We start from the raw sequence: 13,766 nt of genomic DNA, 5'->3' as shown, positions 1-13,766 counted from the left end.
AGTAAAAGGCAATTAAAAAATGTTTTTGGAAATTTCCCTCTAAAAAGGAGGGTTCAGGGTAGTCTCCATCCTTTATTGGTTGCAGGGGGAAAGGTAATAACAAAGGATAAGGAAATGGATGAGGTAGTTAATACCTTTTTACCTTTTAATAGCCCTCCAATAATAAGACCCATTGTTCTCTGGGTACCTGAACTGGAAGATAGGAAGGGGAAAAGAATGAAAGCCTCACAATCCAAGGGAAATGGTCAGTGACCTGCCATACCACTTAGATACATACAACTCTCTGTGGTCAGTTGGTACTGATGGAGCTCGTGCAGGAGCTCATCACTCTCAGTCATTTACCAGCTGTCCTGGTTAACCAGAGAGGTCCCAGTTGAAGGGTTCAGAAGAAGATTCTACGGGACTACAGACCTGTCAGTCTCTATGCCAGCGAAGGTCATAGACAGATTTTCTTGAGTGCCATCATGTGGCACCTACAGAACAACCTTCGACACAATTTCCTACAGCATTCTCCTGGAGAAACTGGCAGCTCATGGTTCAGATGCACCATTTGCTGGGTGAAAAAATGACTGGATGTCCAAGCCCAGAGAGTGGTGGGGGTTGAGTTAAATTCAGCTGGTGGCCAGTAACTACTGGTATTCCCCAGGACTGAGTACTGGGGCCAGTTCTGTTTACTATCTTTACCAATAACCTGGACAAGGGGATTGAGTGCACCCTCATTCCATTTTGCAGATGACACTAAGCTGGATGGGAATGTTGATCAGCTGGAGAGGAAGGAAGGCTCTGCAGAAGGATCTGGTCAGGCTAGATCAATGGCCCAATTTGTGAAATGCAACAAGGTGGTATTCCAGGTTCTGTGCTTTGGTCACAACAACCTTGTACAGCACTTCAAGCTGGGAGAACAGTGGCGGGGAAGCTGCCTGACATGAAAGAACCTGGAGTGCTGATCAACATTAGCAGAGTCAGCACATGAGCCAGTAGTTGCCCAGGTAGCCAAGAGGGCCAGTGACGTCCTGTTTTGGATCAGGAATAGTGTGGCTTGCAGGACTTGGGGAGTCACTATTCTCCTGTACTTGGCACTGGTAAAACTGCATATCAAGTCCTGTGTTAAGTTTTGGAGCCCTCACAACAAGGAAGACATTGAGAGTAGTAGCATGTCCAGAAAAGGGCAGCAGAGCTATTGAGTCTTATTAGGAGCTGTTGAAAGAGCTGGAGTTGTTTAGCCTGGGGAAAAGGAGACTAAAGGACCTTATCTTTCTCTGCCTGAAAGGAGGTTGTAGCAAGGTGAGAGGTGGTCTCTTCTCACTTGTAACAAGCCAAGAACAAAAACAATTGTGACAGGGAGGTTTAGATCAGATATGTAGAGAAAATTTCTTCTATGAAAGTGTTGTTAAGCATTGGAACAGACTACCCAGGCAAGTAGTTGAATCACCATCTCAGAAAGTGTTTAAAAGATGTATAGACCTCGCATTTGGGGACATGGTTTAGTAGTTGACTTGGCAGTGTAAAGTTAATGGTTGGACTTGATCGCAAGGATTTTTTCCAGCCTAAATGATTCTTTGATTCTAAGTAGGTAGCTGACAGCAAACATGTTCTTGGAAAAGGCAATCTGCTAACAGCTGCAACAGCACACATATTCTTGGAAAAGGCAATCTAATTATATATACATGACTGGCTTCAACAGATTGGTGGATGTAGAGATGTTGTCCTCACATAAGCAGGCATTAGTCTTCTGTTAGCTGAACTGGTTAGATTGATCTGAACTTTTTGCATTATTGAAAGTTGTTTGAAGTCAGGGCAGCATTTAGTTTAGCACCAGGAAAGAAGTAAATGAGCTACAATTACTAGTTAGTCTAACAGTGGCTGGAAGTGTCTCCCCCAGCACTGATAGAACATGCATGATTGGAAAGGTCTGTGCCCTCAAGAATCTCCTCAACAATACCTCAAGATATCATCCACATTTAAATACCGCATGAGTCAGAGGTCAACATCATAACCTTTATAATTGCTTCATACAGAAATCCTTGCTGCAGCTAGAGAAGATATCTGTGGTGGGATTTGGAAATTAAGATAGCTGAGGAAAAGTGGAGTAAAGACATGCATGTTTTAACAGCAAGTTTAAAATTATAGTCTTTTCAGTGGAAGATCACTGTGACCTTTCTAGGTGACTCTTGTTTCCTTCTTGCATGTAGCAGTTCAGTTTCTGGCTATAAATAAAGTTTTGTTTAACTTAAAATTTCACTAAGAATTTTTCAGTGCTTGGTATGTTAAACCCAAACAAATTGCCAGGTAACTAAGTTCTTCTAGTTCGGAATTTGGGGAAGGGAGCTGGAAAATATCTTGAATTATACAACCTAGATCATGGTTATTGAATTTAATTTTTTTCCTGACAAAGCTGAGGTTACAGACAATGTTGTTTCTAGCACATGTCCAAAGATATAAAAGATCAGGAATTTGTCTGTATAGGTCCAGAAATTAGGATGTACAAAGTGTAGGAGAGGGAGTCTTTCAGAGAAGCCAGACAGGTGTCATTACTTTTCCCAGTCTCAAATTCTTCATTATCAAAGCTTCTCATTTACTTTTTAGATCTGCAATGCTCTGTTTTCTGTTCCCTCTGAAAAGCAAGGAAGAAGCTTTAAAAATATAAAGACAGAGTTCAAGCAGAAGTTTTTAGTCTGTGTCAGGACACACAAAGGAAAATGGATGGACATCCATCATGATTTTTTCTTACAGTTTATTGCTTTCCTGGGGTTTTATGTTGTAAGTCCAACTTACATGTGTTCTAAAATGTAAATTAAATGACTCTAAAGCATGAGTAATGGTGGGAAAAAGGCAAAATAAGCTTTAATGTTCTACTATAATAGCACTCAAAATTGTCACCAACCATGATCAATACAGCAGACGAGGCATTTAAGTAAGTGCCACAGCTCAACAACTGAGATAACTTCCTGTCTGTTTGTCTCAGATAAAAAGGTATACACAATTGCTGTGCTCTCCAACTCCCTAGTATTCCAAACATTGCCAGTGGACTGACAACACTAACAGGATGCACACCATGAGAATGATAACCTTTGACATAATTTCCTTTTAAGAAACCAAGCTCAGACCTTTATGAACACCCTTTAAAGGACTGGGGGGCAGGGAGGAAGCGAAGGTTTGAAAGTATTCCCCTGTAGACTCATAACCATAAGAGTCTGCCACTTATTGTGAATGTAAATTTCTATTTTGCAGTATTAAGAAAAAACAGCCAGGATCAATGAATTTTAAAAGTGACTGATAAACTGATACAATCCCCCAAAGCAAAAGGCTTTAATTACAGACATTGAACATGGAATTTTTAAAGAGAAGTCCTTGGAAGTTACATGCATTTGCATGACATCTTTATATACTAATTCTCAATGCGCTACACTTTTGAGAATGTTCTAGGCAAATATCTAGTCGTGCTTGTATCCATCCATAGCTATGGTGAACATCTTTTGGATGTGGTGGATCTGTCTTTTAAAAAAAACAGTAAGCACTTGCTTTTCTGAACACCAAAGCTCTTCTTCACTGCTGTTGCATTGCTATAATGTCTTTCAGTAGTTACAAAAGGGTGGTATTTTTAATATCAGAGTGTGTCCGCTTTAATGGAACCAGGATTCAGGCCAGTTAGGAAACAGATCACACTAACTGCTATGTAGTATTTTAAGCACTTATTGTATGCTGTCAGGATGTAGAATTTAATTAACAATAGGGAAAGATAAGGGCCTACATAGGACAACTCAGCTCATTTAGATGCCTGAAGTAATTTACAACAGTATGCTTTTTCCCTCCAGAAAAATCAGCTTTTGAGGATTTGCTTTTAAGTCAGGGGATGCAGAACTTCACCCACCACACTGACGTTACTGGCCAGCTATCTCTATAGACTTGGGTTACTGTTTAATTTTCTTTTGCTTCAGATTACTGATCAGCATCTACTACATGGCTCCACAGGGATACTGTGAAGTTGGCTTAGTTCATTAATAATTTCTATGGTTATTCTAGTCAGCATCATTATCATTAAACAATTTGCAGTACACTTTTTTGTGATTTACTGCATGTTTGCATATCCTTTTTCTGCCAAAATCTGCCACAGCTGCATGGTCAGTCAGTAATTACAGTAATTTCATGAATACAAGCTGCAGCAATTTGACAAAAATTTTGGTGGAAACCCGGAAGTGCGGCTAATACTCGGGGGCAGCTAATATGTGAATAATTTTCTGACATTTGCAACCCCAGACGTGCCAGCCAGGGCACCGAGCCAAGCACCTGCCAGTAAAAGCCGGCATTTCGCAATTGTTACAAAGTGTTACTCTGTTGCCCTGGCCCCCTGCAGGAAGCGCGGGGGGCGGGGAGAGAGGCAGGAGAACTCTCTTCTTCCCTCCTCTGCGGCAGCCCAGGAGAGAGACAGGGGGGCCCCACGCCGCCATTGCCGCGGCTCAGGGAGGGGGGGGGGAGCCCGCGCCACCATTGCCACGGCTCAGGGAGCCGGCGGGGGCCCTGCGCCGCCATTGCCGTGGCTCAGGGAGGAGGTGGGGGGGCTCTACCCCTGCCGTCCGCCGTCGTGGCGGGAGCAGGGGGTACTCTGTGCCTGGCCAGCGCCGCGGCGGGAGCGGGGCACGCTCTCCGTGCCCGGCCGCCGCCGTGGCGGGAGCAGGGCCGGGGCGAGCAAACCCAGAGGCGGCGGCCAGCCCCAAACGGCACCACCGAGCTGGGCCACCTGACCCCGTCAGCAGCCCCTAGCAGGCCAAGCCTGCACAGCCTTAGTTGAGCCAGTAAACCCCCCGCCATGCCACGGTTCTGTTACTATTTGGCAACTTTGTTGCACGCGGGTCCTCGCTGCGAACGACAGAGCGGCTTATATTCAGGTGCGGCTTATTTATGGACAAAGAACGAAATATTTGCCAACACCCAGAGATGCGGCTTGTATTCATGAAATTACTGTAGTTTGAGTGTAAATGTTCTGCTGGAGCTCAAATACTTCAGGACACACAGAGCCTCTGTGTGGGACAGAACAAGAGGAATGCTATGTGTCTGATACATCTGACAGCAAAGAAATTCTATCTTTATGTCTCCTGCTAACAATATGTCGGGATTTCCAGTTACAGTGCCTTTGACTCACCTGTCATCATCTGTTCTGAGATGAAGCCTAGCACTGACACTCTCACCAAAAGGCATTTTTATTGTTTGGTAGAATGACATTGTATTTGTCTACTTTTGAGCTCTCAAGGAATCCTAAATGTATCTCCTAGGGTGAATTTGCTCCTAATCGAGGAGGTGGGTACATTTTTTTGCAAGGTGTTGCACGATGCAGTCACAAAATAAATTCTTTTCTTTAAAAATTTGCGGACCACCATGTTTTGCATGCTAAAAAAATTTATAAAAGAAACAATTCAATTAAAAAAGACTACTGCTAGTTAAAAATTATTGTAGATGCTCCTTAGCCAATCTTATCTCAGCATTTTTGTCACCCTTCTAAATGCGTATAATCTTCAGATTTATTCTGTTCACATAAGCTGTCTTATTTCAAGTGAATTAATTTATTCGGGAAAGGCTTTATGATTTGCAGCCAAATGCTGTTCCAGAGAAGTCTTAGAATCTTGCTGCAAAATTTTCATAGCAATCACCAGTCAGCAGCAGTGAGGTTTTCTGTTCCCATCACAACCCTGCTGCTTCAGAGGCAGAGAAGTAAGTCAGCCTTCCTGGTCAATCTGTTGAGGTTTTCAGCAAGGCACACTGGTGTTTTCCCTGACTCTGGGTAAGACACTCCTATATACAGAGCACAGTCTGTGAGTGAACACCATGTGTTCTGTACACTTCATTAACTTGGTTGACACCTTCCTAAACTAGATCTGAGGAGTAAACCAGGAACTTAATAACCTCATGAGTTTTAAAATCCTGAAATAAATAAAATATGTGAGAATGTGAAAGTAAATAGAATCTCAGATTTAATTTCTCAGTATTTTAAGATGATGTGTTCTAAGGCTATTTTTTATGACTGCAAAGCCTCATAGCAGTGTCAGAGTTAGATACAAGCTACTCAAAAAGGTACACTGGTTACTGGAGGTTTAGTTTCTACTAGCTATCCTGCAAGTTCTTCTGGCTAGTTTTTCTATTTTATCAATAAATAGGAGCAGAAAGAGAAAATGTAAAATCCAGAAGCCTCTTTTTTTTTGTCAAATCTATTATCAGGTAAAGCCATGGTTAGTATAGTACTGAAGAAATTACTTGTACTAATGCAAAAATCAGAAGTAGACACAGACATAAGTGGAATCTCAATAAAAGCAATTTTTGAAGTGCTCTTGCACCTGACTATGAAAATGTTCAAGGGCCTGGAGCACCTCTACTATAAAGAAAGGCAGGGAGGAGTGGGGTGGTTCAATGAGAAGAGAAGGCTCCAGTGAGACCTTAATGTGGCTTTTCAATATATAAAGGATTCTTAGAAGAAAGACAGAAAAAAATTTTTTAAAGGTCTTTAGTGACGAGACATGGGGCAATAATTTTAAATTGAACAAGGATAGACTGGACATAATGAAGGGTACTTTTACATGTGATACTTGGTAACAGCCAACATGGCTTTATAAGGGGGAAATGGTGCCTGACAAATTTGGTGATCTTCCATGATGGCCCTGCAGGATTGATGGATAGGGGCAGAGCAGAGCAACTCACATCATCTACCTGGACTTCTGCAAAGTATATACCACTCAACATCCTTGTCTTCAAATTGAAGAGACATGGATTTGATGGATGAACCACTTGGTGAGTGAAAAACTAGCTAAAAATGTCCACACACAGAGTGGTCATTGTCTCCATGGAAACTAGTGATGAGCGGTGTCCCTCTGTGGCAGATATTGGTCAATAGCTTTTTTGGTGACACAGTGCAATCAAGTGCACCCTCATCAAATCTGCTGGAGAGAAGGGATGCCGTACAGAAGGACCTTGAAAGGCTGGAGAGGTGGGTTTGTGTGAACCTCATGGAGTTCAACAAAGCAAAGTGCAAGGTTTTTAGACCTGAAATGTGGCAATCTGAAACACACTCCCAGACTGGGCAGAGAAGTGATTGAGAGCAGCCCTGTGGAGAAGGATTTGAGAGTAACGGTTGATGAAAAACTCAACATGGGCCAGCAGTGTGCACTTGCAGCCCAGAAAGCCAACCCAAACCTTGGCTGCATTTAAAGGAGGTGATTCTGCTCCTCTACTCTGCTCTGGTGAGATCCTACCTGGAATGCAGTACAGTCCACAACATAAAAAGGACATGGAACTGTTGGAGCAAGTCTAGAGGAGGGCCAATAAGTTGATACAAGGACTGGACTCTGCGAACACAGTCTGAAAAAGTTGAGGCTGTTCATCCCGGAGAAGGGAAGGTTATGTGGAGATTTCATAGCAAACTTGCTGCTTCCGAAGGTGGCCTGCAGGGAAGCTGGAGACGGACTCTTCATCAGGATTTGTAGTGACAGGACAAGGCATAAAGGGGGTAAATTGAAAGAGGGGAAATTTAGATTAGGTATTAGGAAAAAATTCTTTACTGTGAGGGTGGTGAGACACTGGAACAGTTTGCTCAGGGAGGATGTCCAACCCTGTCAGTGTTCAAAACCAGGTTGGATAAAGCCTTGAGCAACCTGAGGGGTAGATTTCCCTGCCCATGTCAGGGGGTGCTGGGACTAGTTGATCTTTAAGGTCTTTTCCATCCCCTTAATATTCTGTGATTCTGAGGTTCTATGATTTGGATGGTGAGGCATTGGAACAGGTTCCCCAGAGACACTGTGGGTACCTTATCCCTGGAAGTACCTCAAGGCCAGATTGGACAGGGCTTTCAGCAGTCTGGTGTAGTGGAGGGTGTCCGTGCACATAGCAGGGAGGTCAGACTAGATGAGCTTTAAATGTCCTTTCCAACCCAAATCATTCTGTGGTCTATCATACTGTAATATAGAGGCCCTCCAGATTATCATTGTGGATCTTCATAGCTTCCACTTTCAAGACAAATGTATTGAGCATTTTTCTGGTTTTCACGACCTTATCTAGTGTGATGATAATTTTAAGAACTCAATCTTCCCACATCCATACAGCGGCAATGGAGTCTAAAAATTCCTGGATTTCAGGGAATTCTTTGAGGAGGAAAGACTTAGTTTGCTGTTTCAATTGGTTTTAGGTACAAAAATGGAGGCTTGTTCTGTGTAAAATACAAAAATAAAAGTAATGTGCTTAATTTGAAAACCACGGGACAGTTGGTTTTAAAAACAAGAATGAAAAAACATGTTCTTGCACACTTGTATTTCTGGCTTATAAAGCAGTTACGTGTTTCAGAAATTGAACTCAGTTGTCACAGATAACTGATCATAAGTTGACATGAAATAGGAATATGACTAAAACAAGATGAATTATTAGTCAAGATCAGTGAGTGTTGTCTTAGAGGGGACATGACAAAACAAAACAGTTTAAACCATGCCATCGTAACATTACTCCCCTTTTTGTCCCTTTAATTCTTGTTAGACAGTTGTTTTTCCTTGTTGAAACATTTCGATATTCAAAGCAAATGACAGCAAAGGAATATGGAATTGTTAAAGCATTACAGAATTAGTTCAACAGCAATTTCAGAGAAAAACCAGGAGATTATGAAAAAGCTTGGGAAGTCACTCCAGCAGCTCAGAAAGACTTGTTTTCATGGTACATTAATGAAGGAATTGCACCACAGATAAATAAATGGACTTTAGGCCTTGAGAAATGTTATTTCATTTTTAAGATGAAAATATCTTTAAGAAAAATTTAAAATATCAGCTAAAACTTCGTGTTGTGGGCGACAAGTTTTTCTCTGAAACATTCCCTGCATCTGTAAGGCTCTGTGATAACTGTGATTTTGTAGAAATAAAAATAATCAATTAGTACTGCTGCCAGACTGGAGAAAGAATTCAAGACAGCTCTACCAATGGACGCGTCAGTCACATAAGGATATCACATTTTTCAATCCTTTGACTGAATAAAAGCAGCAGTCTTCTCAGTCACCAGCATACATTGTATCAGCCTTGTATTGGTATTTTGTTTATGAAATACAAGCACCTTTTTACAAAACAGCCCAATACCCCCTCTGACGTATATAATGATTCCTTGCAACAGCTCAGCCCAGTAGCAATTCACAGCAGTGATAATGCAGAGCACAGAAGTGGGTGGGTGCAAGGTCTGGAGGCATTTTGCATTTGCAGTTAGCTTATCTCATTCTGCAGTCATCATTACCTTTCAGATAGGTGCTTTTGATTAATCTGGGTTAGCAAAGTCAGCTCGGTATCTTATGTATACAAATCAGTGGCAGTTCCAAGTGTTTTCTAGAAGATATTTATAGTTCCATGTAGACCACTAGGTTATTTTTAACCTTTGGGACAGGCACCTTGGCATGTAGTTCACAGGAATACTAGGATGTACACAGATAAAGAAGCACAATTTGAAGGCAGTAGAGAGAAAAATCTGTTTTTTTTCTCTAAGACACCACTACTTTATTTAACTCTGTGATTCTTTCCTAAATTGCTACAATGCGATCTTTGAAAATTATGAGCCTCTACTGGTACCTTCAGCTGCTAACCAACCCACTGGATCAAGGGCTTTAAATGGGAATGTTTTGAATTGGAATGTCAGTCGACATGGGAGGATGTAAAAATAACCCTGTCCATCAGGAAGTTTTTGTTTCAATGGGAAGGCCTTTCAAGGAAAAAAGGTATTTCTCTTTCAGCGGAGGGGAAAAAAAAAATGCAAACTGTCAGGTGAAGAGTTTATCACTACACTGCTGCTCTCATGCAAGAGATTTTAAACATTGAGTCATGGACAATTAACATAACCACACAACCTTAAATTTTTTTTTTTCCTGGATGAAAATTCCTCCTAAATTCTGTCTTCCAAATAATTGCTAGGGTAGGAAGGATAGAAAGTTCACTCTATAGATTTTTTTTCATTTTTAATGTGCATAGTAGGGAAAAGAAATTCTAGGGGTAAATAGTTTAAAAATCACATAAGTATCCATCCGTCCAAAGGTTACTGACTGGTGGTGGCAATGTTATGTTCTCTTCTGCCCTTATTTCTGATTAAAAAAAGGTGAGGTGAGGAGAATTTTGTCTCTGAGCTCAGCATTCTAACTGGACATCTTGAGCTCTAATTCAATGTAAGTTGCTAACAATCAGAAATAAAAAATGCATTTTCCCTGGGTTAGCTGAAAAAAATTTCCATTAATGAAAGTTAAATCAATCCCCTACTTTTTAAAAGTACTATACGGAGTAACTGTGTGCAGTTATAGACCATGTGAGTTAAGACTCTTGTTCCTCCCACTGATCTTCTGAGCAGACAGAAGGATTATTAATTAAAATATTAGTGTAAGAACTGACTTATGTCTTCACAGAGAAATATGCACTCATTATCAGATGCAGTGTTTCCCGGATGACATCTAAGGACATTTCCATCACAGGAATCTTCTTCACAATGCAACATGTTTCTTCATATACATATAGAAATAGGACATCTCTTTCCCTATCCATTTTTTTTAATACATAAAAGAGAATTCAGAAGGCTGAAGGAAGGCTAAATGTATTTATTTTCATATATTTTAGTTGTGTTTCGTTTTGGAACAGAGTGCTTGCCTCATATGGCAGAAGAGTTGCATGTAGTTATCTCCAAACTAACATTTCCATGCTATATGCACTTTGGTTTGGAGCTCACAGGGAAGGAGATGGGAAGAAAACTAGCCCATTACACAGTCACTACACTGTATTTTTGCCATATTTTTCACTGAATAATCCTTTTCAGCTGGCAGTTTCAGACAGTATTAGATATTTGGAAGATGTGATCCTTAAGTTTTGGACTGTATTTGTTTGAGAAAGCCAGGGTTTCTTCAGATAGAGTCCTTTGAATTTTGGTTTGGCAATGAATAGACATTGCTTTTACAAACCCTCTACAATGTGCAGTTGGAGGGACTTATACCATGTTTTGTTGCATTGCTGGTCAAAATAGCACTTACAATTTTCTGTGGGTTTCTGTGGTAGCAAGAAAAACTGGTTTACTAATATTTGCAGTCTAAATTCCTCTTGTGGAAGCTTTTTTCCTTTCACCTTCTGCTGTCAGAACTTTATCAAGAGCACCAATTTGTCACAATGGAACATCATGGCTAGCAGTTCTTCCAATTCATCAAAGCCCTTTTGCAAGTCTCTGTTTCGATTGGAACAGCAACCAGAAACACACAGCTAATTCATTAAGTGCTTTTCACCCTCATCATGCAGACAGCTTTAGGGAGATGATGGATCTACCTGGTTGGTTGGTCAATGACAAGTATACTGTACTTATTACAGGAACAGGAGAGCATGCACATACTGCTTACACTCAGGGAAGTTCAGAGGATACAGCAGTTACAAAATGGTCTGTTCCTTCTCGAATTCATTGTCTCAGTTATCTTCCTTGAATACACATGCATGCGTTTGGTATTTGAATAATGGAGGTAAACTTCCTCTCATTCATTATGCTTAGCCCCCTAACATGCAAGAGAGCTGAGTTAAATTATGGCACATGGACAAAGATCAGAGGTGATTTTAGTCACTGGCATTCTGTAGTTCTCATGATATGGCAATGCAGGTAGTGCCTCATGTCACTTCTGTAATAAAGCGGTGAACACATTTGTGGAACAAATTAGATACTGTCATAATTGTTCCCAGCAATAAGATTTTGGAGCTTTGAGTGAAAGTAAGGAAGAAAAGACGTAACTCCTGTTAGGATGTGACACTCTGGAAAAAGCAATGAAATTATGAAACCCAAGGGTTTATGCTATAACTGTATCCATTCTGTTTGTACCTTGCAGTGAGCCACCTTTATGGATTTGGACTGATGGATGCTGAAGCAATGGTGACAGAAGCAGAAAAGTGGACAACGGTGCCTCCACAGCATGTGTGTGTGGAAAACACAGATCGGCAAATCAAGTAATATCCGCTACCAAAACTCATGCTGACATAAACTTTTGGAAGGAAATTGGGCATAATTTACCCAACTTTGTATATAATTTTTAAAGCTGCACCAGGGATTCATCACATTTATGGTTGTAGTGCATGGGAATAGGCCCTAGTTTAAAGAACATTGCAGAAGGTGAAGGTGAAAATCAGGCCAGACTGATTGATGGGTTGATGGATTTTGATGCATCAAAGATGATGCATGAAAGAAGAATGTTTGGGTGAATGCATTTCAGTCACCTTTCCAAGAAGAGTACAGACTTACTGGTCCAGGATGTAACAAGCAAATATGCTTTTGATACTGTATGATGTTGTCTCTTTCCAATAGTCTTAGCAGAATCTCTAGTTCAGAGGCCAAGATTAAACTGCTTTTCACTAAGATAGGGTCTCTAAAGAACCAGGCTTAAGAGCAAAATTCTGTTATGTGCACTCCATGGTTATAGAGACAGCATCAAGCACGAGGCACGCTTCCAAAGCATTAAGAATTTTGTTTGATAATTATGTTTGACAGGCTTGATCTGTAACTGGTATAGTCTGCAAGGATGTCATGCCAATTTAAGCCAGCTGAGTCAGATGCCTTTTGGTACAGTTAACATGTAATACTTGCTGTTACGTAAACGAGGACTAGCTATGCCAGGCATTTCCTGGGGTTTAACAACCAGCTGTGATCCCATGACAATCTCAGCAATTCTCAGCTTGGCACTAATCCACAATAATGCTCTGTCCCAAAGGCTTATTCCTATTTTACCTTGTGTATGTGCTTAACAGAAACCCAGGCAGTTGCCATTAGCCATTATCTGCAGTAAAATAATTACCCTGTAGTGGTATTTTCAGCTAGGAAATACATGTAAAAACTGATGATTATAGGCTACTGACTTCTCAATTGTCCAACACTGTCATTCCCTACTAAACAAAAAAGATGGGGTTGTGTATTTTACACAAAAGCGAGAAATGCTGATGTTGTTTGCTGTGCTTCTGTTATAGAACAATACGACCTGACAGCATTGTCCGTTCAATTTACAAAGCCACTGGCTGTTCAGATAATCCTAACCACCATGTGATCTACTTAGAGCATGTTGTTGTGCGTATCACCATTACTCACCCTCGACGTGGAGACTTGGCAATTTACCTAACCTCTCCTTCTGGAACTAGGTCACAACTCTTGGCCAACAGGTATAGTATGACAACCCACTTTCACAGTACAGGCCACATGTAGAGCCTGCATTGAGATGTTAATGTCAGCAAAGTGCAGTCAAGTAATTACAGCAGGGTTGCTACAAGACACAGGCTAATTATTTTTTCTTAGAGATATGGGCAGGGTGAAGTACAAATGACAATCTCAGTAGAAGACCAGTGTTAAACCCAAGACAAAATTAGTCAATTTCAATAGTTCTTGTGTGGCTCACCATTTATTAGATGGCTGGAAAATATGAAGAAAACAGATTCAGTGTTCATAAGGAAGCTGAATCAAAATGTTTCTACATATTGCCACTTATTTTTAGTTTTTCTCTTTTGTTATTCTTTTCTTAGTAGCAATGAAAATCAGATAAAATAGTTTATATTTACTATATTTTTAAAACCCTTGATGTTACCTTCTTCCAAATCCTTTTTTTCAAAGTAAACATACTCAATCCATGAAAGGCCCATAATAGGACACTGAGAAGTGCACTAGCACTTGTAATAAAAGGGTTCATTTGTAAATTGCACATTAAAGTTTTTAAGTAAGCCATCATCTTTAAAAGCTGGACATCAGTGCAGTGATATATACTTGCTTTCAAA

At 40.7% G+C, this 13,766-nt stretch overlaps 1 protein-coding gene across 4 annotated transcripts in view; it reads left to right on the top strand.

Annotated features, from left to right (window-relative positions):
• Nucleotides 1-13,766, top strand: part of PCSK5 (proprotein convertase subtilisin/kexin type 5) — a 264,705-nt gene that overhangs the window by 162,860 nt on the left and 88,079 nt on the right. For all 4 annotated transcript variants that reach the window (XR_004420644.2, XM_033084735.2, XM_033084736.2 and 1 more), the window contains exons 11-12: nt 11,843-11,960; nt 12,972-13,160. Coding sequence is in view for 3 of the 4 variants with exons in the window: in XM_033084735.2 (XP_032940626.1) it covers nt 11,843-11,960; nt 12,972-13,160 (307 nt within the window). In the remaining variant the exon portion in view is untranslated. The remainder of the gene's footprint in view (nt 1-11,842; nt 11,961-12,971; nt 13,161-13,766) is intronic.

The sequence above is a fragment of the Catharus ustulatus genome, chromosome Z (genome assembly GCF_009819885.2).
Source record: "Catharus ustulatus isolate bCatUst1 chromosome Z, bCatUst1.pri.v2, whole genome shotgun sequence".
Classification (NCBI taxonomy): Eukaryota; Metazoa; Chordata; class Aves; order Passeriformes; family Turdidae; genus Catharus; species Catharus ustulatus.
Note: the sequence above shows the minus strand (reverse complement) of the source record. Positions and strands in the feature narration are given on the sequence as shown.